Below are 26,332 nucleotides of genomic sequence, written 5' to 3'. Positions count from 1 at the left end.
TTATCGTCAAATAATTTCCAAACCAGCAAAAAAGTTAATTTTACATGGCAACAGCAGATACAAGTTTTTATTACACAGAAAAAGGTTGGTTGTTACTCATCGATAACTTTACTATATTTATGCATGCAAGTACTTATTCATTTTATTTAAGTATAAATTTTATGAAAACCTACTGTACTTGTTAGTTTCGAGGTCACTATTAGCCCAATTTACTAAAATTAAAATGTAAAGATATGATGTGATGAAATTTAACTTTAATTTTTCTAAACTTATTCGTATTTTTAAATCTTGTACAACTTTTTTTTTTCTAGACAGTAGTCTTATTTTTGAAACACTTAACAACATTTAACGTACTTTGTAGTTATAAATATTCAAATAACCTATTTTAATCTCATTATGTTTTTTCTTGAAATAAGATGTATATAAAGTGAGAAAAAGTTCACAAATATAGGTTATAAAAATATAACAAAAGCATTATAATAAGTTTTTACTTGTAAAATTTAAATATTATGCTTTATGAGTAAAGTCTTTGTTATGTATTTTGTTTGAATATTTTATTCCATCTTTATTTAAGAAAATATAAAAGGGTGTTACGTAAATAAAGTAAATCAACTTTTTTTGTGTATATTATATTTTTTCGTATGTTCGAGGATTGGTAGCTCTACTTTATTTGCTTCTATCAAGAGTATCCAGTCATAGTGTTGTACAAGTTTGGACTATGAAACTACACAAGTCAAAACAAATATAGTGTTACTTCCTCTAAAGTCTAAAGTGTAAAACATTTGTATTATAACAACATCTACATTCAAAAATAATAATTTTTCAAGTTGTTATAATACTCACTTATTAAACAAGTCAAAAAGACCACTTGTGCAACAATTATGTTGTTTTTACTTTAAAATATTAAAAACGTATATAAAGATACTTATTTTATTTATTTACTTCTACAGATTTTAAGAAATTAAAAACAACAACATTTTTAGAAGCTACATAAACTAGTAGATTAAGTTTAATTCTTATGCAAGAAGCAAAGTTATTGATGTAAAAAGTCACTTAATATACTTTTTTAAGTTACGTTGTAGACGTAAAAATAAGTTTTCAATAAAATATTTTTCATGAAATAATGTACCACAAGCAACTTTTTCTAGTTTATATAACCATAAAAGAAAAAATGTTGAAATTTGTATTTTTTTTTTTTTTTTTAGTTGAACTCACATTGACTGATTTGAAAATTAAAAACTAAGCATGATGACCAATAATTTTAACGATGATTTTTTGTTTAACTTTTATAAAACTAAATTTAAAACAAAACTTAAAATGTTAGGAAAAACGCAGATTTTTTTTTTATTGCTCCTGTTATAACAACACTTGGTTCTTAGTTTAAAGTTTAAGCAAGAAAATTACCAAAAATATTTAAAAAACACCGATTTTTCTTTATCACGAATTGTCACAATTTTTTTTCTCTGATGATTTTAGTTTTGATATAAAAAAGCCTTATGATTATAGTGGCGGTAAAAACTAAAGTTTCATAGTAAAGTTTTATTGCTCAAGTAGAAGTATTTCACGTAAACAATAACTACAGTGTTAGGAAAAACAAAAGTTTTTTTTAAAAACACTTGTATTATCGTAAACAAATGTGGCTTCACTACCTTGTAATTGAAAGTTGGAATTTTTGTTTACAAAGTTTTGGAAAACTTATTTTCTTTTTTCCCATGCTACGGTATAGTTTTTATCTTTTGTGTTCAGTTTTTTTATAATTTTCTAGTCAAAAATTAGTGGGATGCTTATTTAATTGGCTAAAGAAATAGTTACATACTTTGATTTTTTTTAATTTAGATATATTTAGTTTAGTTAATTATTTTTATTTTTATTTTTTAATAGTTTGTAATTCAGTTTAGTTTTAGGTCCTAATGTTTTATTTTTCACTAGATATTGAAACAGGTATGAAGTATTAGAAACAAATACTAAAATTAATTTTAGCTTTCAAAACTCAGTTCTTGATATTTTACGCTTAGTGTAAATAAAAAAAAAATTTATACTAAAGAAGCATAACCTTAGGATTTGCTTTTGTTCAAGTTTGTTTTGTTTAATTGTTTTGATATCATAGGACTAATTGTTTCAAAACAAACACAATTCAAAATATTTATTGTTATTATCATAGCTATTTCAACTACTGGACCGATATAACGATCACTCAATTTTTTTTTACGAATGTACTTTAGCTCCAAAAAGAAACAATTACAAATATTTACCTAGGTAAAAAGTATAAACAAAATATATAACAAAAGCAGAAATATAAGTATTTGTTTTGCTTGAAACTAGAGTTTTGAGAAAAGGTTTCGGAATTTTTAGTGCGTAAATCAACTCTACGCACTGTCAAACAAAAACTTATTTACTAAATAGTTTAACCAGTTAAATTTTTAGTTGAAAAGTCTTTATTGAAAAGTTTTGAACACCTGCTAAGCAAATACTAACTTGCGTGGTGCTTTTGTTATTAAGTAAGATAAAAATTAAGAGCATTGTTCATACATACCTTTATTTGCACATTTTATTTTTGATTTATATAAACTAGTTGATAGATCTTTTCAAGAATTGTTTTTAAATACTTTTTTAATACTTTTATTTATAGAAAAAGATCTTTAATCATTAGTTTTTTCAATTGGTTTTATTTTTAAAACAAAGTATACTAAATTATTCTACCTACAATTTTATAATTTTTTTTTATTTTTAGTAAAATAATGTACTTCTCATATTTTAGAAGAAGTTCGTTTATAAAATAAAAACTTGTGCAAAAACAAAAATATTTTTTTTGGTTAATAGTTTCTATAAACTCCAATCATTGTTTTTGATTTTTTTAGCTTATAGCAGATATGTGCTATAGCAAGTTTTTAAAGTTTGCTAAGCATTAGCTCAATTGTGCTACTCGATAATCCAATTTATAAAGGTAACTATCTCACTTGTATACCTTGATTTATTCATCTAGACTTGTAAGCACAGATTATGTATTTTATTTCAGTTAAATTTTACTTTAGTTGTATATGTTTTACTGTTAAATAGTATAGTATAACTTTAACTAAACTGTTTTGAATAACACAACTCACTTGCTTTTGTTAAACAACAAAATTAACTTATAATTAAGTTTGCCTTTTAAATAATTAATCAGTTAAAAATATTTTAAGTCTTTTTTTACAACGCAAGCAATTTTTTATTATCCAAAATGTATACGCAAAATTTCTATCAAATGCGTCAAATAAAATTGAATGCGTAAAATTGAATAGCATAACATACATTAAACTTTACGTTTACATAGAAAATAGGTGGGGGATTTTAAGATTTACAATAATTTCGCCGCCTATAATGTAAATATCACATTGTTGTAAAAACAAATTCGGTGAAACTATAAATCATTCGGTTGGCTTGCTGAAGGTTTTATGAGTCCGAACTTTTAGAAAGGTTTCAGTTTCAATTTTGCAAGTGGTTGTTTTTGTTGCTTTGTGTTTGTTAATATTTTTATAAGTTAACTATAACTCAGCAAATAAGGTTGTTTTGCATTAAGTGCACCAAAAATAAGCTTGTTGTAGTTTTTACTTATTAGTAAAGGAACAAATAAATTTCTAATTTTCAAAGATATATTAGAAAAAGACATTGTTTCATTTTATTTTTTTAATTCTTATGAACACGAATAAGCAGATTTTAACTTCGAACTTCTTTGTCATTTACAACTTGGTTTACAAAACATTTGTTAGCATAACTTTGTTTATGTGAAAAAGCATACAGTTTACAGTTTTGTAGAAAAATATAATTTAACTATTGAGATTGAAACAAAATTGAACAAAGTAATCTATCTGCAGGGGAGATTTTAAAGAGATCATTTTGATTTTTTTTTAAAGTTTTTTAGCACTTATATTTTTCTAAAGTGTTTTTTTTTCTCAACAAAAAACTTAATGCACAGAAAATTTTTATTTATTTATCATATTTACCATTATTATTTTTATATAGATTTACAACTTAAAAATCCGCTTTGCGGTGAAACACTGTAATTGTTTCTCTCTAAAATAATAAATTATAAATTGAAAAATATAATTGTATTAATTTGCATTAAACTAGCCGAGTATGCTAATTAAACTTTTAAAATTTCATTATGACGCACGATATAAATATACTTTTTTCAATATTTAGTTTTGCAAACTAAGTTTTGCTTAAAGAGCTCTTCAGTGCTTAAAATAACCTAAAGAATTCTAAAATTTATAATGGAAAATCATGGAAAAGAAGTGGATAAAGTATTTTTGTTCTTTCTTTTACAAAGTTTAGACCTCTAATTGTTTTTTCAACAATCAAATTTACTATAAAACAAATTTTTGAATATATTTAAAAAGTAAAAAACATTTTTATGAATTTTAGTTGGCTATAAAAATAAAAATAAACTTTACCTTAAATATTTTTTATCACAAAAACTATTAACAATAAGTCACTTAATAAGTAGTTTCATTGTAAATGAGATTTACTGTAATATTGTATCCTTTGTCAAATAATCCACAACCATAATGACTAAATTATTTGCACAATACACTTAAAATTTGCTTGTACAAATAAAGAATAGTTATAGTTTAAATGTAACTCATTTAAGAGCAGATTGTAAACTAGGCAGTGAAACTGTTTTGAAGTTAAACGCGCACGTAAATTTGCAAGAAAAAATCAAAGTTTTACATCAATTTAATGCGCAAGTCTGTAATGTAAATATTTACAGTGTAGATTGTTGAGATAGGCGGGTCGGTTTGTAGGGTGGAGATTTGAAATATTATTTTCAGTTTATGTTTGAGTGCAGTGTTGTGTAAATTATTTTGCTGTAATTCTGTTGATTTTTAAAAAAAGATATTTGGAACCAAAAAAGTTGCTTGCTTGTTTTTTTTTTAGCTTTTCAGTTTATTTTGTAGGTGATTTTGTGAAATAGTAGTTTTTTTTTTGTAAATTTATACTTTTTTTTATGTAGCTTATTTTTATTCTTAAATAAAAATACTTTTATAACTATAATGGGTCTTGACTACACAGAAGCATCGCAAAACAGCACAAATCAAACACAAGTCAACAAGGAAGCAAAGTTTGAACAAATAATAGCAAGCGGAAAAAGTTCTTCGTCTGGTGAAAACAGTTAGTTGAACTTATTATTTGGTAAAATTAAAATTATATCAAGTTTGTTAATTGAGTACTTAAGTAGAATAGTTTTTAGTTTGAAGACCACCGCTCTTTTGGTTTTATGACAGAAATTTATTTTACGTCAAATTTTTATTAGGTAATGTAAGGAAATAAAAAATATAAAGCAAATTTAGCTAATGACTGACATGATACAGAAAAAAGTAAGCGGTTCGTATATAATAGTTGATTTTAATCTTTATTCTCTCACGTTTTTATACAGCAAGTTTAGTTGTTTTTTTTTTATCTTTAAAGTTTTGGAAATTTAAAATACTTTTTATTATTAAAACTTTTTAAATATATGCTTTGTAAGTAAATTTAAAGAATTAAAAGCATAATTGAAAAGAAAAACTTCGTTATTTTTTTTAACTGGTAATTCCTATGTAAACAATTTCAATCAATTAACCAGTTAAAGTCAAGTTCAAAAAAGTGACTTTTCAAAACCGTTAACCACAAAAGTAGTTATTTTTATAAGTATTAAATTATTAACTGATTTTCCTGAAGTTCAGGTCTTAATCCTTGTTAATCAAATTAATTTAATCCATGTTGGTTGTTATAAAAACAAATGACTAGTATATATGTTTTTCTAAGTGGTGTTAAATATTTACTTTTTCCATGAACTTTGTAAAATACTTCATTTCTATAACAACTGTAAAGCCTTAAGCGTTTTCAATACTTTTAATTTGTTTTTGGTAAAATAAGCTGATTATACTTATTGATAAAACATTCAGTATACATTAACTAACGTATTAAGATGTTTCATATGATTATAACTTAATGTAACACAAAACCTTTATATAGATTATTTGATACTAATATTATGTTTTAAACATTTTTAGACGGTTTTAGGCTTATTTTTTTGCAAAAAGCTCAAACAACTCATACAATATAATATTCTAAAGCTAATAATGTATACTCTACTCTATACAGTTGCTTTTCTTACGAAACTTATTTTAAAAACAAGCATGTGTTTGTATTTTTATCGTTCAAATACGCAGCGCGCTTGTATAAGCTGAAATTAATTTTTTGCAACGATATTGTGTTACCAATTATTTTCATCAAATAAATTCCTGCGGAAATAATTTTGCACACGCGTACAGAAACTTGATGCAACAAATTCGAGACAAGATTTATCAACTTGTTAATACGATTATGTGCAGTTTATCTTGAAACAAAATAGTTTACTTTGAAAACATGTAATAAAAAAGGCATTTTTAATTACTTGCTTTGTTTTACAAATATTTAAGTGACATAAATTATTATTTTAATCTTAAACTTTTTTTATACAATACTACAAGGTAAATGAACTTTATTACAATAAATACTTAAAAATAAGCTAAAGATAAAAAAATTTTCAATTAGCAAGGGTTTAAGTGTGTTTTATTATTTAACTTAAAGTTATACATTCTTAAATTATACAAAATAACTACTATTGACAATAGTCAAGCGAAAGTTTGTGTATGCTTTTCTTGTAGTATATCTCAATGAACAGTTATTTTAATTGGTTTAAGGTAAAACGTATTCAGAACTTTACTGCAAAAATGCTTGTTAAAAATCTAATTAAAATGTTTATGTCATAATAGTATAAATAATAAATCTTGATTTTTGTATGTTATTGAATATGCTTTTACACCAAAACCGAAAAATATAAACGGTTACATAAAAAGACGTTGATAAATCTGAAAACAATTGATTATAGTTGTTTTCAAAACACTTTGTTGGTTTTAAAGTGACACACCTTAACATTACAAACTTTTACCCACTACTTCATGTTTATTACTGAAAAAATTATTAATCAAAAAAACTTTTTTAAAGTTTTCAGAAAAAAGACATTTACAATAAAAGTTAGGGAAACTTCAAGTTTAAAGTTAGAACTAAAAATTATACCCTAAAATTCATAGTTTACTTATTGTTCCTATCAAATTGTTAGTACTTTTTTAATCGTGAGACCAACACGCTATAAAACATATCCATTTTAAATTAACACATATTTATTCATGCAAAAGCTTAAACTACGTCTTTCAAGCTTATCAAACTTTCGATAACACCGATTTGAACAAAATACATAAAATTTCACAAAGCGTCTCAAAACCTAGCCTCAATTTTGAGACAGAAAAAATTCTTGAGCTCCGAAAATTTAACTTACCGAAGATTTTAAAAAAATATACGAGCACCGAAAAAGTTCTGAAAGAACAAAGGCCGGCCTGACATTCGAGCTTCGTATTTCATTCGCCTCCGGCTAGCACGCTATATGGGAGCGACGTGTTGTTACAACCGTATTCAAGTATATATAAGTTGCGCAGCCAGCAGTGATTTTTTAATTGTCGAAGTCAGCGGTATACTGCCGAGAGATTTCGTTCGTTTCGTTTGTAAACTGAGAGGAAAACTGATAAGAAAACTTCAATATGAGTTAGTTTTGTTTTGAAAAAAAAATCTTTAAGTTTGTATTCAATTTAATTTATTCGTCGTACGTTTTTTAAAACTATCGATAAAAACTGCAACAGCAAATATTTTTTTGTGCAAATACTTATATGAATATGAGTTCATTTTACTTTTACTGAAAGTTAAAGCGACTTTCACTTAATTTACAAAAGCTTTGAGTACATTAGGTTCGTGCAGACATGTAGCATAATGCAGACAAGTCGCGACAATTTTTAGCGTATTGAGTTACAGCGAATCAGCGGTTCGCGCAGTTTCGCCCAAGGGCATATAAATACGCGCAAGGTATCTTCTGTGAGCGAATATAGTGAAAATTGCTAGCTTTTTGTGAATTTGCTGTTGTTTGAGTTATATCTTATCGTTTGTTCATTATAAGCTTTGTTGTGTTATTAAGAAATATAAAGTTGGTAAGGCTGTTTTCGTTATAATTTTTAGTTGTTGAATTTAATTAATTTGTATTTCTTTTTGTGTCATTTAAATAATGTTTGTTTAGTTCTGAATTATGATATATTAAAATGTTTTAAGTTTAATTTCAAATTCAAATTAGTCTTAACTAAAATAGCCCTCTATTACGTCTATAAATATTGAAAATTACTTCCAAGAGATAAAGTTAAACCACAAACTTGAAACTTTTTAATTATAATTCTACTTTTTTATAAAAAAAAAGTATTTAAAAAATATTTGGTGTTTCTAATCACTCTTTTTTGTTTTTTTGTAGTAAACAACTTGAAAATTATTTGTTGTTATAAATTAAAAAGACATTAAAAAAGGTTATAAAAAATATGTATTGTTTTTCTTTTTAAACTTTGCAATTAATAAGTCATTAAGTGAGTAAAATAATTTAATTAAACATGTTAAAGTACTTAAAAGGTATGAATAAGTTTTATACTTTTATGGCTTAAACTGGGCGAGTTGTTTTGTAGGCAGATATATTTCCTATAATTATCTATATTATATATATTATTATTAATATATTAATAGCTTAAAGTATTTGATATTTAAAAGAAATATATTAATATGTATGATATAATTTTGAAAGCTACTTGGTTTTCAAACACAAAATTTAAATTCTCTTTCACATAACCATCAAAAATATTTGAACATGTCAAAGTAGATAAAGTTTGAAATTAATTTTACGAAAATTACTGCAGAAAGTATTTATTTATGAGAAACAAATGCATGCAACTGCACAACGTTTTTTAACACGTGTAAATTTAAGGCGCCTGTTTGTTTAGCAACAAATAATGCATTAAACCATCAATGAAACTTTTTGTTAGACATAACAACTTTGAAAATAGTGTCTCTATTTTCCTATGCGAACGATTATGTTTTATTGGTATCGTATTACATATCGTATTTTGAAATTTTTAGACAAGTTTTACTTAGAACACTCTTTATGGTATTTAAAAGCTTGAGCATCGCTTAAATTAAAAAAAAAATAGACTTTAACTTAAGCTTTTAAACACTTTTTTTACACCAGCCACTTTTTATACAATAAATCAGGTAATTGGTCAAACAGTTAAACCTTTTTTTTTAATGCGTTTTGTACAATAAACTTTAACAAAGTTATTAAAAATAAGACTTTTAAGTTTAAAAAAGTAAAGAAGATAATTGCTTAAAGCTTCAGTTTATACAAGTTTTTTCTATACCAAAATCACACTTAGCAATTTTAAGCAACGCTGCTAAAGTGCTAAATTAAAGTTAACTGTTAGGGCGAAATTGTAATGTCAAAGCAAAATGTCAATGCTCTTTACGCCTCAAGTGTTAACACGCATACAATTGCTTGTGTTTACAAATTTAACAAGCACAAAAGCAAACCAAATCAATCCAGTTTGAATTTATTCAAAAAAAAACTTTTTAATCCTTAGGTCCAACCAGAAAAGCTTCAACCAACAACTACGTAGATTGGGACATTTTGTTCACTGAGCAACCCAAATCACCAGCAGCAGTTTCAAGGTCACAAAGCATAATGGAGTTTCAGCAGTTGATGAAAAATGATGCCAGGTCTGCCCTGCACCATGAATTGGAAAAATTGGTGAACACAGCTGAAAAAGATGATAGAGAGGTTAATTTAGATATTTTTTTATATTTATGTTAAATTTTGCATACTGTTTTATATAGTTTTTGAAAACTTTGAGACCATAATGTTTAAGGCATTAATTTTAAAAGTTAATTAGTTTTTATATCAAGTTTTTAAACTATAAGTCAGCTATTAGAAAATTTAATGTAAAATGAAAGTTTTTAAACTGTAAAAATTGTTGCACAAAAAATGTTTTCTAAAGGTTGGACAACTTTTTTATTGTGAATTTTCTTAAAAGTTTTAAACTTTTCTAAAAATATATTTGCTGCTTTTTTTGAACTAGAGGTTTCAAATTATATTTTTTATTCTAAGTATTCCATAAAATAAAATTGTAAAATAACAAAATGTTTTAGATTAAAAAAAATAATTTTAAATATTTTCTATGCTTTTCCAAAATTAAATAACATTGTTCTAGTAAAAAGATTAATATATCAATACTTTAAAAATTCAAGAAAATTAGTATAAAATTTCAACACTAAAAATATAAACCTTTAGAATTTTAATAATAGTTAAGTTTGTTTTTACCTTCCATAAAAAAAAACCTATTAAACTGAACAACTTTAACTTTTTGTGTTTCAAAAACTATTTTGAACTTTGTTAAGCAGTGAAAAATTTCTGTAAAATAAGAGAAAAATCCACAAATTAAGATAAATGAAAACTTTACACAACTAGGTGGACCTGGTTATACACTTTTTGAAGAACATTTGTTGTTACACTAGAGCAGTTTTTGTTCATCCCACACATTATTAATGCATAATAACTTTGATGAGTTTTTCAAATTCATAAAACGACAAGTTTTGTTTTATGTGTTAAGATTACATTAGTTATTTTTTGTTAGTTTGATTGAAATACTTAGTCAGGTTTATACAACAGATTCTGACATGGAAATTACTACTGTTTGTTTTTGTTTTTATGTTTCTATAAAATAATTTAGTATTGAAAGTTTGTATAAAAGATAATGTGTAATAATTTTTTTTGGGGGATTTGTATACAAGTTAAGTAATTTTAAACTTCATATTTTAAACACTAGTTTTTACTTAAATTATTATTCAAACTTTGTTATACTACATTCACATGTTTATATAACTTATTAAACTTAAATAAGATAAAAAATACTAATTTACACTATAAAATAATTATACATTGTTTTGAGTTTTATTTATTTTTAAACAAATTTGATATTAATGTACCTTTTCAATAATTTAATATTATTAATAACAACATTTTACCTCAAGTTTAAGTTCAACTAAAAATTACTAGAAAACTTGTACTTTTTCAAGTCTAGAAAAAAAAAAACTAAAAAACCAGTGGCCATATAAGCTAGTATATTTTTTGATTTTATTGTTTTAATATTTTAAAGTCATCAAAAACTATAAAACTTTCATAATGTATTAGTTATGTCATGATAAGTTTTTTTGTTTGTGTTAAACATACTTGTAATTTTTAAACTCTTCAGTACCTTAACAATGTTATTATACTAGTTAAAACAGTGTATTTATCTTAAATTTATGAGTATACTAAATAAGGACCAAACTACTTCTTAAAAAAACTGGAAGAAATTCTGAAAACCTCAAAAAAACTTTCAAAAAGCCTTGGGCAACCCTGTGTATGTACCTAAAGTATTTATCGAAATACCATAATTTTAAAAAGACTCACTTTATTTATCTTCATGGTATTATATATAAATACGTTTAACTCTGTTAAGACCATTAGTGAGGTCTTACTCTATTTTACTGCTTAAATATTGTAGTCTTTCATCATTGAAAGTAAAAATGTTATCTGTTGTCTAATATAAAATGAAGCACTACTTTCACGAAGTTTATGTTTTTTATCTATGGTATTAGCAGTATGTTCCTTGCTAATGTATATCAAATATACTTTTTAAATCTTTTATTTAATGTTTCCACCCCACTTTTAACAGGTAACAAAGAAGGATTTTGAGAATTTTGAGGCGATATTCAAGAGGTTTCTGTTGAAGAGCGGGCCTTCAATTGTGTGGGACAAAATCAAGCCCCCACCACAGGGATCTGTTTGTTTTTTGATTTGTTCTTAATTTGACATTTTTAAGTTAAATGAAAACACTTACTTATTTGTTAAAAGATCTTTTGTTTTCTTAAGAATATCTGTAAGGATTAAATTATTTTAAAAAGCATTTACATTTTAAGTTATGTAAACATTTGAATTGTATGAAAATAATGGTTAGTAAACTTAAATAGTTACGCTCACTTGTTCTAAATGATTTTTATGAACCTCTAATGTTACAAATACAAAGTTGAAGTTATTTTATTTAAAATATTTGCTGTTGGTTTGAAGACTTTGTGTACTATAATTCTTTTTTAAATTGTTGTATATATTTGTCAGTTCTAAATATTTTAGATACTTTAAATACTAAATTTTTCAGTACTTTATAAACAAACTTAAATTATTTATTTGTCTTTATTGGGTTATTTTTTTAGTAACCTAGAGTAGGTGTTTTACTATAAGTGGTTGAAACATTGATAAATAATATTCAAGAATACTTATATAATGCTATAAAACTCTAAAGTAAACTGAAATTTTGAAAATATAAAATTTTGACTTTTTCGAATATATGTGACCTAAGCTTTATAAAAAAAAGATAACTGACACACAATTTTATAATACAATTTTTTTACTCACTATTTTGTATATATTAAAAGAATTTGCAAATAAAATGAGTCTTAAACTGGCCAGCATAAGATTCACTTTAAACAGCTGCCTCAATATTAAGATAATGTCTTTTGCTAATGGGAGCACTTGTTTTTGTAATTTTAAAAAAATCTAAACATAAGTGCACGTTTGACATATTTAAATAATTTTTAATGCAAGATTGATAAAAAATTCTGAACACTTTTTCACATCAAATAACACACTAACAATAAATAAAATAAAACTTTCTACCATTTTTTTTCTTAGATTAAAATAGAATAAAAAGGAAGTGCGTCCACTAGAGGAAAACTAAAACACATTTTATATAAAAGTATGCTGCTATTTAAATTCAATCTTAAGTAAAATTTTTAAGATCAAAGTGCTACATACTTTTTAAAGCCTTCTGCCAAGTGATGCGCTTATTTTTCCTAAACTGTGTTTATCCTTTTGGCACATGGCATATATTTCAGACAGTTTTTTTTTAATGAAACTTCATAAAAGTTTATATTACAGATCAAATCTTAGATACTATCATTATCACGGACTTTTAAATTCTAGTGAAAACTCAAAAATCCTACAAAAAAAACTTTTTTTGTGATATTTAAAAACTAAGTACCTACATTGGCTTGGGGCATATGTTTGTAATAAAAACCAAACTAAACTCACAGATCAAGTCATACAGCGATGTAGCAGCGTGCGAGTTCATGTGTAGCGAGAAACAACTACTCAACAAGTTGGTGGTGGTCAAACTGAACGGTGGTCTTGGTACCTCCATGGGTTGCGTCGGTCCCAAGTCGCTCATTTCCGTCAGATCGGGACTCACTTTCCTCGACCTCACCGTGCAACAAATCGAAGTATGAGTGATTGTTATTTTAATTTGATGTACAATATTGTTTTGATATTTCATACTTTTTGATTTGATTTTTTTTTTAAGAATTAGTAACTAAGCTATAATGTTACAATTGTCACTTACAAGTTTACTTAAATTATTCCTCTTTTAAATAATAACTTTTAAAGGGTTTGTTAGCATAATTGTAATAGTATTAACTTTCGTTTGAATGCACTTTTTTTCAATAGATTACTTTTTTATTTTAGATTTAAAAACTTTTTGGAAAAGCTACAGATTTCTAGCCAAAATTGTTTCACCAATTGTTTAAATCCCCCTATTTTTTTAGAACCAAGTTTATAACATAGAAAAAAATTACTAACTGTAATATGCATTTTTTAAAGCTAATATTATATAAAGCTTTAAAAAGCTAAATTGTTGCTTTATTTTAGCTGTAAAATAGTTTAACAACTATTTTTCACAGAGTCTGAACAAGAAGTACGATGTGAACGTTCCACTGGTCTTGATGAATTCATTCAACACAGATACCGATACAAACCTCATATTGAGAAAATATTCATCCTGTCAACTTGACATCCACACATTCAATCAGAACAGGTTTGTTGTTTACATATGTTTGTATTGCTATATATTCGGAGTTTGTTATCAATTCATTTGCATTATTTTATATATAACTAATAATTTTGAAATTTGAAATAGCGGAAAATTACTGTATTAAACAAGAGTTGTTTTAAATCAATAAATTTATATTATTGATACTTCTTGTTAATTTTTTTCATATAAGTTAAAGTTTATTTCATTTTAAATTATACTGTGTAAAAAGGAGTATAATTTTGTTTTAAATCAGTTTGAATATTTAATTTTTCCAATATTTCCATAAAGTATTTTATTCTAAACAACCATAAAAATTGAACTTCATAAGAGTTTTTTTTTTCTTAAACAATGCATTAATTAGAATGCATTTTTTAAATATTTCTTTAAAAATTATTCTTATCATTACTATCACCAACTAATAAGGGCATAAGCTGGATTAACTAGTTGTTTTGAAATTTTTATTAATATATACTCAAACTAGATACCCACGTATCAACAAGGAGACGTTGTTGCCAGTAGCAACGGATGTGCAGGACCCCTTGGAATGTTGGTACCCACCAGGTCACGGGGATGTGTACGAATGCATTGTCAAGAGTGGACTCGTCGAACAGTTGGTTTTGTTGAGTTTTATGGTGTTTCTTTTTGATGTAGTATGATAGTTGAAAGGTGTTTGTAGATTCTAGCTTTATTTTGAATTTCACGCTGATGTGTTAAATCAAAATTTATACCTACTTTAAACTTCTCATCATAAGTATATATTTTATGTCTTCAATGATGATTGTCTTATGATTATAGCATGTATTATTTGGACTTCCAACACCGTTCAAGAATTAATTAGTCAAAAAAAATTATCTTTTCTAATTTTCATTTAAAATGTTCATGTAAAAGATTAATTTTACTGTTAGCTGTCATACTTTTTTATTTATCCCACTAGTACGACAATCTTTTAAACTTTTTCATAATTATTTAGATAATTTTAAAAATTATTGTTTTTGTTAAATTCTTGAAGAGGTATTTTGGAACCAAACTTATAACATACAAAAAATTAATAGCTGTAATATTAATGAAGAAGTCAATTTATATACAAAATTCTAACCGCTTATTCCCTCACAGATTCTTAACAGAAGGCAAAAGGTACATGTTTGTATCAAACATTGATAACTGTTATTGACATTCACATAAAACATTACTTATATAAACATGATTAATTTAACATCACAGATTCTTGAAGGAGGGCAAGGAGTACATGTTTGTGTCGAACATCGACAACATGGGAGCCACCGTTGATTTGAACATTCTGAACATGCTGGTTAACCCGCCAGATCCCAACAAACCCTGCGATTTCGTCATGGAAGTCACCGATAAAACCAGAGCCGATGTTAAGGTATGGTAGATTTAATAGTAATGCTAGTAGATGCATTTACTCAAGGTTTCTAATACATAAAATTAAGTTTCGAGTATTATTGCATAGTTAACTACACAAAAAACTGTTGTAGAAAGCAAATTATTAATTAAAAGTTATAAATTTTAGTTTACTTGTTTTAACTCTAAATATAATGTAAAATATAATGAACACTAATGGCTGCTCTATTTACAAATTTTAGTTTTGCAAAACTCAGAATCTTTATCAATGGATTCGCTTACTTTTTCAAATTTTGAAAAAACATTTAAATTTATCAAAAACGAAAGCAGACATTTTAAAATATAAAAACTGAGCTAATTTATACTCTTTTTTAATTGGTCCAACTGTAGGGAGGAACCTTGATTGAGTACGATGATAAACTGAGGTTGCTGGAGATCGCACAAGTGCCATCGGAGAAGAAAGACGAGTTCAAGTCGGTGAGCAAGTTCAAAATATTCAACACCAACAACTTGTGGATGAACTTGAAATCTGTGAACGAACTGACGTTGTCGAAACAAATCGAAATGGAGGTCATTGTCAACAATAAGGTTTGTTTGTGTTTGAAAAGATATTCAATTTGTTTGAAAATAAGTTGAAATAAATGCTTTTTTTTTATTAATTTGTTTTAAAAATATTTACCAGCTATATACACTTTAAGCTTGTAGATTTAATGTTAAACTTCTAAGACTTTTTTTTTTGTATTTCTTGAAGGAGTATAAAAGCTAAGTGGCTAATAAATCAAATGATTAACTAAAAATCTATTGTTATTTACAAGGAATTCTATTTTTGCAATCTTTATCTAAACAGTAATTAGTTATTACAAATAACCTAACAGAGACTAGCAAACGGAACAAATGTAATTCAGTTGGAAGCTGCCTGTGGTGCCGGTATCAAAAGTTTCTCCAATGCTATTGGTTAGTTTCATTATATTATAAGTTTCTCCAATGCTATTGGTTAGTTTCACATTAATTAAAAGTTTCTCCAATGCTATTGGTTAGTTTCATATTAATTTAAAGTTTCTCAAATGCTATTGGTTAGTTGCATATTAGTTAAAAGTTTCTCAAATGCTATTGATTAGTTGCATGCAAAACTACAATCCAGTTTTAATTTAAATTACATCTATATCTCTATAATGAGATAAAAAGTAAAAATTTGTAGTTTGTTATTTTATAAATGACGTAGACTGCTGACTGTAGTTTCAACAAATTAACCTTGTTATTACCATTATAAAGCAACCAAAAAAACAGGAAAACTTTAAATACACCATACAAGGTTACAACAAATCAAATATCAATTTAATGTAAATTTTTATGAAGTATAAATCTCAGGTATCAACGTTCCACGTTCGAGGTTCCTGCCTGTGAAGAAGACATCAGATTTGCTGCTTGTAATGAGTAACTTGTACGAACTAGAGAGTGGAACCATGGTCATGAGCAAGAAGAGACAATTTCCCACGACTCCGTTGATCAAACTTGGTGATGAACACTTCAGTAAGGTTAGAAGATTTATTTTGTAATTAACTATATAATTTTTATCATTTCCTACAATACCCTTGAATAATTTGGGTTAATTAATTTCAGCAAGGTTAGTATAGTATCATTTTTATTTAATTGTTAGTATATTATTAAAAAAAATTTACAACTCCATTTGTAAAATTAAGTGATGAACATTTCAGCAACGTTTGTTTAAAGGTTGTTATTTGAAAGCATCTGTCAGTATATGAATATGTTTTATAAATTAACTAAACAAAATCTAGTAAAAAATTCAATTTAAACTAGTAAAAAAAAAATTATAGGTTTTAAAATATTAAGATATCAGTTTGTTTAAGTTCTATGGAAATAAGTATATTTTTATACTATATTTTACAAAACCATGTGCAAATAAATCTAGATTATAGAAAGTATATTTAGTTTTTATAGAAATAGGTGCAGTTATTTTCAGAGTATTTTTTATTTTAACTTTATTAAGTAAAAAAAAATGCTCTCATTTCTCAGAAGCTATGATAATATATATAGTAAAAGTTAAATTAGAAAAACGTAGTTAAATTTAGTTAAATTTAAACATAGACTTTGTTATGTGAACGTGCAATTTTAAAACCATAAAATTTGCCCATAATTTAATATTACTGTATTTAGTTTTGTAAAAAGTACTGAATGTGATAATTTAAAAGCTTGCTAAAATAAAATAATTGCTTTAAGGGCATAGGGGGTCCACCTTGGTTTTTACAAGTTGATCTTATTTTGAAGAGTTTTATCTGAGCTGACAGACATTTTTGACCGCTTCAAAAATTCAAACTGTTTTTGAGATATGAGCGATCAAAGTTAGTGACCTCAATAGATTCCTAATGGAAGGCGCAAACTAAAAACGCGAAAAAAAACCATTTCACTAAAAATCTATCACCTCCTTCATTTTTTAAGCAATCTTCTTCAAATTTTCACTGAAAGAGTATTATTAAATTTAAAAACGATTGAATGCAGGAATTTTTTAGATTTTTTAAAATAAAATTTTTATTAAAAAAAAACACTTTTTTTTTGTTTTTTTATCTAAAGTTTTTATTTTTGAATTTTTTTTTAATTTCAACATTCAAAGTCTTTTAGACTATAAAAGGAACATTTTCTGAAAGTTTGAAGTCTCTAGCTCAAAAAATGAAGGAGAAGATAGATGTTTAGTGATTTTTTATATTTCCGAGAAAATCTACTCCGAAAAATTAGCGGTCCATACGTTTGTATCAGAAACTTTTTATAAAAATTACAATATCTAAAAAGTTAAATAAGATTTTTTAATTCTATAAAAACTAGTTTGTACTTCATGCTTTCATATAAGATCCTATGTTATTTTTAGTAAAAAAAAAAATTGGACCCCCCTTATGCCCTTAATTTTAATAAAGTCCAATAAAACATTTAATTTAATTGATTAAATAAGTTGAAAATACTTTTGTTTTACAAAATTACATGATACAATTCTGTAGCAAAGCTTTGTTTGTAAAGTAAGTGGTAGTAAAACCAATTAAAAAAGTAAAATAAGGTCATTAAAATAATGAATCAATAAATTCACAATTTAAATTCTTATAGCGTTCAATAATGACTTATTTTTTTCATAATGTGATTTTTATCCTAAGTTTTCAAACTTATAGTTTACTAGTTGTTGTAGTTAAGTTGATAAATATTTCGAAATATTTTTAATAAAATGATATGTTTTTTTACTTTATAACTTTTGTCTAACTTTATAATCAGTTTTTGTCTTTTTTCACTATTATTAAAATAAATACTAATAAGCTGACAAAGCTTAAAATCATAAGTAGTCTTTATAGATCTTTGAGTAAATTATGTTTTTTTATAAAACATTAGAATTAAGAATTTAGTCTTTTATTTTAAATGGTATTACTCAATATTTAACATAGTACTGTTTAAACGTTGTAGTATTTATTACATTTTACTAAAAAATACTTTTATTTTTGTTTTGTTTACTTATTTTGGTTGTTATTTTCATTTTATTATTAATATTTAGTTACACATAAATTGTCTGTATTAAGCACAAGGTCTCAACCTACGCAAAATAGTATGAAACACTAGTATATCTGAAAACTTTTCAACTTTTTACTGAACTTTATAAGCTCATATAAATATCTTCTTTATGATAATCTTGTTATATACGGTTGATTGCATATAGCCGGTTGTATTGCATCGTGTTATATTGTTCAATAGCATTCTCATTACCATAACATGTGTTGATTTATTTTAAACAGGCTTCAACTTATATTTTTAGTTCCTAATGTGCTTTTATTTTATTTTATATTATTTTATAAACACTGTAAGTTTAGTAACATTTAAAAATAAATATGAATGTGTAAACATTAAAAATCGTGTGATGATTCATTGGATAAGTTGTACAAAAATGTTAAAAGTTCCTGTGATTGTTTAACTGTTTGTAACTATGACATCATTATGTTTGTTTTTATTTTGTTAACAAGATATGTATGGTATGTATCTTGTAAGTAAAACTATTTTAAATTACGTAATAAAACTTAACAAAAAACCTTTCAGGCTCTTTACATAAGTGTAATTCTGACAACAATTTTAAGGAATTTTTTTTGACGTACATCTAATCTTAGCATAAAAAAATTGACTATTATTGATGTTTAGTTAAGTTTTAGATTATAAAGCGTTATTTATCTTACAATTGACATAAATATCTTAGTAGTATAATTATTTTTACAACAACTTAATATTTTAACGACTAGATTTCATGTATCACAACAGAGTGGCCATAGGGAGGGGGGGGGGTCCACTTTGTTTTTTTTACAACTTGATCTTATTTTGTAGAATTTAATCTGAGCTATCAGACACTTTTAACCGCTTAAAAAAACTCAAAGTAACTTTTGAGATATAAGCGATCAAAAAAAGGGCGTTCAATAGGTTCCTTAAGGAAGGCGAAAACTAAAAATGCGAAAAACGACTATTTCACTAATAATCTATCTCCTCCTTCATTTTTTGAGTAATCTTTCTCAAATTTTTACAGAATGTGTATCATTAAACTTTTAAGAGATCTATTGTAAAATTTTTTTTAATTTTGAGTAAAAAAAAAAACTATTGTCAAAAAACTACGCTTTTTTTAGTTTTTTGTGGATAAAATTTTTATTTTTCAAAATTTCAAAAATTCCAACATTCAGATTCTTCAAAATATTAAAAGGAACATTTCCTGAAAATTTGAAGTCTCTAGGTCAAAAAATGAAGGAGGAGATAGGTTTTTAGTGAATTTTAAAATTTCCGAGAAAATTGACCCCGAAAAATTTGCGGTCCATACGTTTATATTAGAAAATTTCTACAAAAAGTTAAATATCTCAAAAGTTAAATGATATTTTTGAATTCTATAAAAACTGGCTTATAGTTTGTACTTTAAGCTTTCATATAAAAGCCAATGTTAATTTTAGTAAAAAAAAATTTTTGACCCCCCCCCCCCCTATGGCCTTAAAATGCATGCATCTTTTTAAATCTAAAAACTTCAAATTATAAAACTATTACCACAGTACTAAGTATCTGCAATTAATTTGATCTATAATATATTTTGAAGGTACACAAGTTTATATCAAGATTCAGTAATATTCCTGATATGTTGAAACTTTTAATTTGCATATATATCTTTTTCAACTTTATAAAATAAATATGATATTTATTAAAGGTCCACAAGTTTATATCAAGATTCAGCAATATCCCTGATATGTTGGAACTAGACCATCTTACTGTTAGTGGTGATGTTACTTTCGGAAAAGACGTTGTATTGAAGGTTAGTTGTATAAAATAGCTTGTACATTAAAGCTAAAATAAAATAATGTCAGATCACAAAATATATTATAAATTAAAAACTTCAGCAACGAAAACTTATGAAGTTGGACATTTTTTTTTTAATTTTAGTTATGCTTACCTTTAGTTTCTCTTTTCAAATATTTTTTGTACATATTTATTGAGCTACCTGACAATCTTTGAAACCTAAGTTTTACAAACTTGAAATTTGAACTCTAATTAGTTTATAATTCTTATTAGAGTTTTTATAAATTGCAGTATGTAACTAAATAACTAATGTCATTTCAACAGACAATAACTATATGTTTATTTTTGCGTGGGTATAAAATAAAGATAAGAGACTAAATCAGTTAATAATTTGTTACTTATGTTATTCTGATATCTCAGACTGATAAGCAAATGTTAATTTTCTTGCGGTTTCATAATAAAAATTAGAGGTTAAGTCAGTTAAAATCATATAACTTATTACCTTAATCACGATTTAATTCAGATTAAATACCTTCTGAAATAGTGTTCTCAGAAAATTGAGTGTAAACACAGTGTTACTGGTTTTACTGCTTATATACAGCCTGCAGGTATGTCTGCACAAATACATCAGTGCTTCTAGTTTTGACGGATTAAATTTTCGATACTTAAGTATGTTTTTTTAAAACTTTCAACACGGGCCTGGTTGTTTTTTAATGACTAAGTTTTGTTGCTACTACAGAATTGAAATTGCCAGTGCAATGAATAGCTGATAAGTAGATTAAAATTTGGTTACTTATGCTGCAAGTGTATCTACTCATTTACATCAGTGTTTTTTAGCTGTGAAGGATTGAATTACAGTTTCAATGTTAAAATGTGTTTTTCATGGGCAAGTTTTGCTTTTAAGTAGAGCTACTTACATTTTAAAAATTTTACAGCTCAAGTAAAATGCTGCTAAGTGGATTAAGATTTAGACACTTTTACTGTCAGTTATCTTCAAATTTCGATTTAGATTGTTGTCGGTCAAACCGTTACAATTTTACAGATGTTTTTCTTTTAAATTAGTTTGGGTGCACAAAAACAAACTTATTACACTGAATTTTATTCTGATATAATTAGAGATAAAGAAAATATCTACTTAAACGCTAAAACCTTTTAAGTATAGACATACTAATGGCTTATAAGAGTGATAAGTTGCATTAACATTGTACCTAATTTTTTTTAAATAGTAATCAAACCCCTCTTTGTACCATCAGTATTTCGATGTTCCATTTCAATAAAACTTTGCATTACATAACCAGTACTAGAATTTTTAACTTTCAGATAAACAGTGATATTTACACTCCAAACAGTACTAACGTGGTGTCAAATACCTGCGGGTAAAAACGCCTTATTAGTAGGTTTGATCACGTGACTTGAGTAAAGCGTTTTAATTGGTTGAGAACATCAGGCGAGATACCACAAGGTATCTGAAAACAGATTGTAGTATAAGCCTGTGTCTGTTTTCAGTACAAGTTCTTAAGTAAAAGTTTGTTTGTTCAGTGTTATTGATCACGTTTATAATCCACAGTGGTTTTGAATTGGAAATATATACACTGTTCTGTCCTTAAGCTATTTATTTCTTGTAAGTGGTTTCAAAAAGAAAACAAAAGTCATTAAATAAGAATAACAAATGGTGTTTTGATTTGCCACAAATATGGATATATATTTTGTTAATTAATTTAAAGCACTTAGAAAGTGATTTTTATAGGTCTACCTCATCCACAAATGTTTAACAAAGTCTATAACAATTATATAAAGGTGTGATTATTCTATGAGTATCACATTTTATGTTACATCTTACTACCCACTTAAATTAAGATATTTAATCAAACATATTAAAGCACTACAAACTCATATAAGATAAGAAATCCTGAAATAAGGTTTATTACGGTTAACCCTTATTTGATCAAATCAATAAATGAAATTTTTTGATTCAAAAGTTTTACTTTTAACAACAGGAGTTCTTACAATTCCAAATATGTTCCTGCAAACATAATACTATTTGTTTTTTTTTACTCTTACATGATAAACATTGTATTCAAACAAGTACTAGCTTATTCCAATCCACAACTAAATAAAAATAATTCACGTGAAGTCGCAACTGTTTATGACGTAACATCTATTTATTACGTAACAGGGAACAGTCATTGTGATCGCCAACCACGGAGAAAGGATTGACATCCCGTCAGGAGCATTCCTGGAAAACAAAATTGTTTCAGGAAACCTCAGAATACTCGATCACTGATGAATATATATATTTATATAGTATTAGAATGTGCTAAATTAGAAAGTAAAATTTAAATATAAATGTTAAGTGTTTTCGTTTGTGAAAACACCAACTTAGAAAAAAATATACTTTTCTTAAGTATTTTTATTTAAATATTCCTTGTGTCTTTGATTCAAAGGTTTTTTTTTTCTTAAAAAAGAATTTGTATGTTTCTATTGTTTTACTACGTTTGAATTATTTATTGCTGATGTAGATTTCTAAAGAAATATAATTATTTTTATTTGTTTGTTTATTTCAACCTAAAAATAAAAGTTTTAATATTCACTTTATCAAAAAATTCTTAATCAGTAAAGTTTTTTTCTAAAATCACATATTTCTACATTGTTCTATTTGTTTTCAATATTATTTTACACTAAAGAGTTGTAGCTTTGTCCTTGTTTTAACAAAACCATCTTTTAGTATAAATACCACAGTTCAGTTTGGATAATCTAATAGATATGTTTGTATGTCAAATTGTAATTATATAACATTTTATTTGTAAATAATTTAACATATGTATATATTGCTGTTTAATTTTTACTTGCCTAATTTTCCATGCAGTTTATTTAAATAGTACGTCCTTTTATCTAAAGAATTTTACAAATATGTACAAATACGTTTCTATTAAATACTTGAAAGTATTTTTGCACCTATAAAGTATTTTAATGACAAAATAATATTTTAATAATTTTATTTTTTAAATGTGGCAATACAGAGAAGCAATTTATTTCATGTAAAAAAAATGTGAAAGCCAAATTTTTTGTATATTTTTATCATACTCTTTTTTATTGTGTTCTTTCTTTCTATTCAATACACACTTATACTTTTTGATTTTTTCTATAATTTTAATTATAAATAGTTATTATTTATAGTTGATAAGTTTATTTTTTTGTTTTAATGACCTATAATTAGTCAAAAAAATTATTTCTTTTGTGAAGTTTTAATACCTCTATATTAATTATTCGGTAATTAATTAAACAATGCCGTTAACATCTATTTAAGTTAAGCTTTGTTACATAATGGTTTCAACAAAGTACAACCGTATCTAATAATTTACTAAAATGAAAATTCATTCTAAACTGACTCAACTCAAGTATGCTCGAAATTAAATTGTTTACATTAATAAGAGAAATAAATTATACTAGCTCATAGTTTGAGAAAACAGTACAAATAATTTTTTTAATTCTTTTTAATTTTTAAACAAGAAAGATACCGTTAGTATGACCCGTTTGTAAAAAATACTCAAGGATTTAAAGCTAAGTTAATAAATACCTTTAAAAGGAATAAAAATAGTTTTTATTTTGTGTAAAGTTGCTAATCGCTCCGAGTATATAAAAGAAAGTTATGTTTGGCTTTACCAGAAAAACCACAAGTTAATTTTATCTAATGTAGGTAATAACTCAGATGTTTTTTTTATCTGGATTTTGTAAAAACTAAACTTGTTAACAAAAATCTAAAGTATTTTAAAGCAAGCTTTGTTTAGATTGCAGTTTTTTTTTAATGATGAGATGAAGTTTGAATAGTATTTACAAGAGAGATTTTTTTTACTGCAAAAATATAATTCTCATAAAAAGTTCACACCCTGCGTTGTTTAGTTTACAACTGATATTTCAGACAAGTCTAGATTTCAGTGGGACTTGTTTATGCAATTTTTGAAGTTTATCAAAATTGAAAAATAATCTTTTAGTAATTAATTATCTTTTTTTTTTGTTCATAATACTTGGTAGTTAATCTAAATTTGAAGCGTACACTAAAACGAGGTTTTAATTTGCCTAACCACTAATTCAAAATATCACTTTGAATGAGTTTACTCACTGTTTACTCACAATTTAATTTATACTGTAACGCTTGTAAACTTTTTTTTATATTTGTTTTAGCTTATTGATATAACTAAAATATGTTTTGGGATGAATGTTGCCTATCTTTGTTTTAGAGTCATGTGTATAGCTTTTTTTAAACAATTTTAATGTCTAATTTATGCAGTAAAAAATAATTAAAAAACTGTTTTGATTTTCAACAATAAATTTTTCAAGATATCTTTAATAACCAGGCATTAAGATTAAGATAACTTTTTTTTTCAAGATTTTTACTTTGTAGTATTGCAACCTGCTTCTATGAATTTTGTTTTTATAAGTAGGTGACTATTTTTTTTTATCTTATAACTCGCATCTATTTTTTAATGTGATATAAAATCAGTCTATAGAACTAACACTTCCATTCAAAAACAAAAAGCAAAGAATGAGTTTTGTAAACTATTATATTTGATTTTGTACAAATGCTTTAAAGACTTTTTTCAATTAAACTTAAAAGTTTTTAGTTATTCAGTACAGTATCTTTAACTACCAGGCACCATAAGCAAGGCTTCACTTTTAAAGACAAGTATTTTTACGCTAGAATTTTTAACTGATGTAAAAACTGCTATTTAAAAAAGCTTTCAATTTATTATTAAATTGTCCTAGACAAAACATTAAACCGTAACCATGGTGTATGACTCGATAACCGAAAGGTTTTTGTACACCAGGTCCTTGGACCAAATACTTTGAGCGCTTATTTTTTGTCGTTCAAAAAACAATTAAAGACCACTTATACAAAGTTTTTTAATTTTGAAATATAACAAACTAACTTAGTTTTTAAATCTTTTTTAACTTAAATAAATAACTTACTTTTTAAAAGTTCAGAAACAAAATTAACCTAAAACTTACAGAATGACCATAACTGAATAGTAATAATTAACAAACATTCTCAATAGTAGTTTTTTAAACACTGTAAATAAATGTACGCTTAAAAGTATGGTCAATGGACCTAGTATATAAAGTTATTGTTTTGACTATAAAGCTAAAAAAAGAAAATTATTCGATGAGTTTGTTTTAAAAAACTCAGATTTTAAATGCTATTTAAAACTAGTTTTAGTAAACTCTTAAATAGAAATAATATAATACTAGCACACTCATTTGACAACAAACTAAAACATTGCAGTGGAGTGTGTAAGTAATACATTTTTATAAAGAACACTACTAATCCCAAATGTAATTATGAAAATTTAAGTTTATTATTCTGAATAAAAATTAACAATTTCTCTTAATAATATAAGAATAAAATTTCAAATCACAAAACGCTAAAAAGTTAGCAGTAGTTTAACTGATGTCTTCTTTTTTATTGAACTTTTAAAGTTGAGTTTCGTTTTAACATTAAACTATTGAAAAAACATAAATTTTATGTTGAAAGTTCTGGTTACATTATAAGTTTTTTGGTGAGAAGAATTTTTAGATTTTCCGTGTGTTCAGTATTTTTTCCGCGAAATTTTTATTGCCAGTTACTTAACAAAAACTTAAAAAGAAAAGTATTAAAAACTAGTTCATATGTTTGTTTAGTTGCTTCGTTGCAAAAATGATATACTTAAATCTCAAAACGTTTAACCAGATTATGTGTCTAAATTTCAATCAAAGAAACAATGAAACAACTCGAACAACGAATCATTTTAACTCACCAAAATAAACTTTACAGTGATTTATAATAACAAGTCATGAATGCTCCCGCATTT

The 26,332-nt window shown here is 25.4% G+C and overlaps 1 protein-coding gene across 2 annotated transcripts; it reads left to right on the top strand.

Annotated features, from left to right (window-relative positions):
* On the top strand, window positions 1-23,377 carry LOC145840353 (UTP--glucose-1-phosphate uridylyltransferase-like). Of its 2 annotated transcripts, XM_082947590.1 has the most exons (13): window positions 1-84; window positions 5,050-5,148; window positions 9,498-9,694; window positions 11,631-11,738; window positions 13,045-13,230; window positions 13,687-13,820; window positions 14,299-14,427; window positions 15,039-15,201; window positions 15,570-15,767; window positions 16,055-16,133; window positions 16,548-16,714; window positions 20,398-20,502; window positions 22,663-23,377. In XM_082947590.1, the coding sequence occupies exons 1-13, from the start codon at window positions 45-47 to the stop codon at window positions 22,768-22,770; spliced, it is 1,713 nt and encodes a 570-aa protein (XP_082803716.1). In that variant the 5' UTR covers window positions 1-44; the 3' UTR covers window positions 22,771-23,377. The 2 variants fall into 2 exon arrangements, with proteins under 2 accessions (XP_082803716.1, XP_082803717.1); XM_082947591.1 differs by lacking the exons at window positions 1-84; window positions 5,050-5,148 and adding an exon at window positions 7,485-7,599 and having other exon boundaries at window positions 22,663-23,374.
* The last annotated feature ends 2,955 nt before the right edge of the window (window positions 23,378-26,332 follow it).

Source organism: Thalia democratica, chromosome 7 (assembly GCF_965202585.1).
Source record: "Thalia democratica chromosome 7, ktThaDemo2.hap1.1, whole genome shotgun sequence".
Taxonomy (NCBI): domain Eukaryota; kingdom Metazoa; phylum Chordata; class Thaliacea; order Salpida; family Salpidae; genus Thalia; species Thalia democratica.
This window is presented reverse-complemented; position numbering and strand designations above follow the sequence as displayed.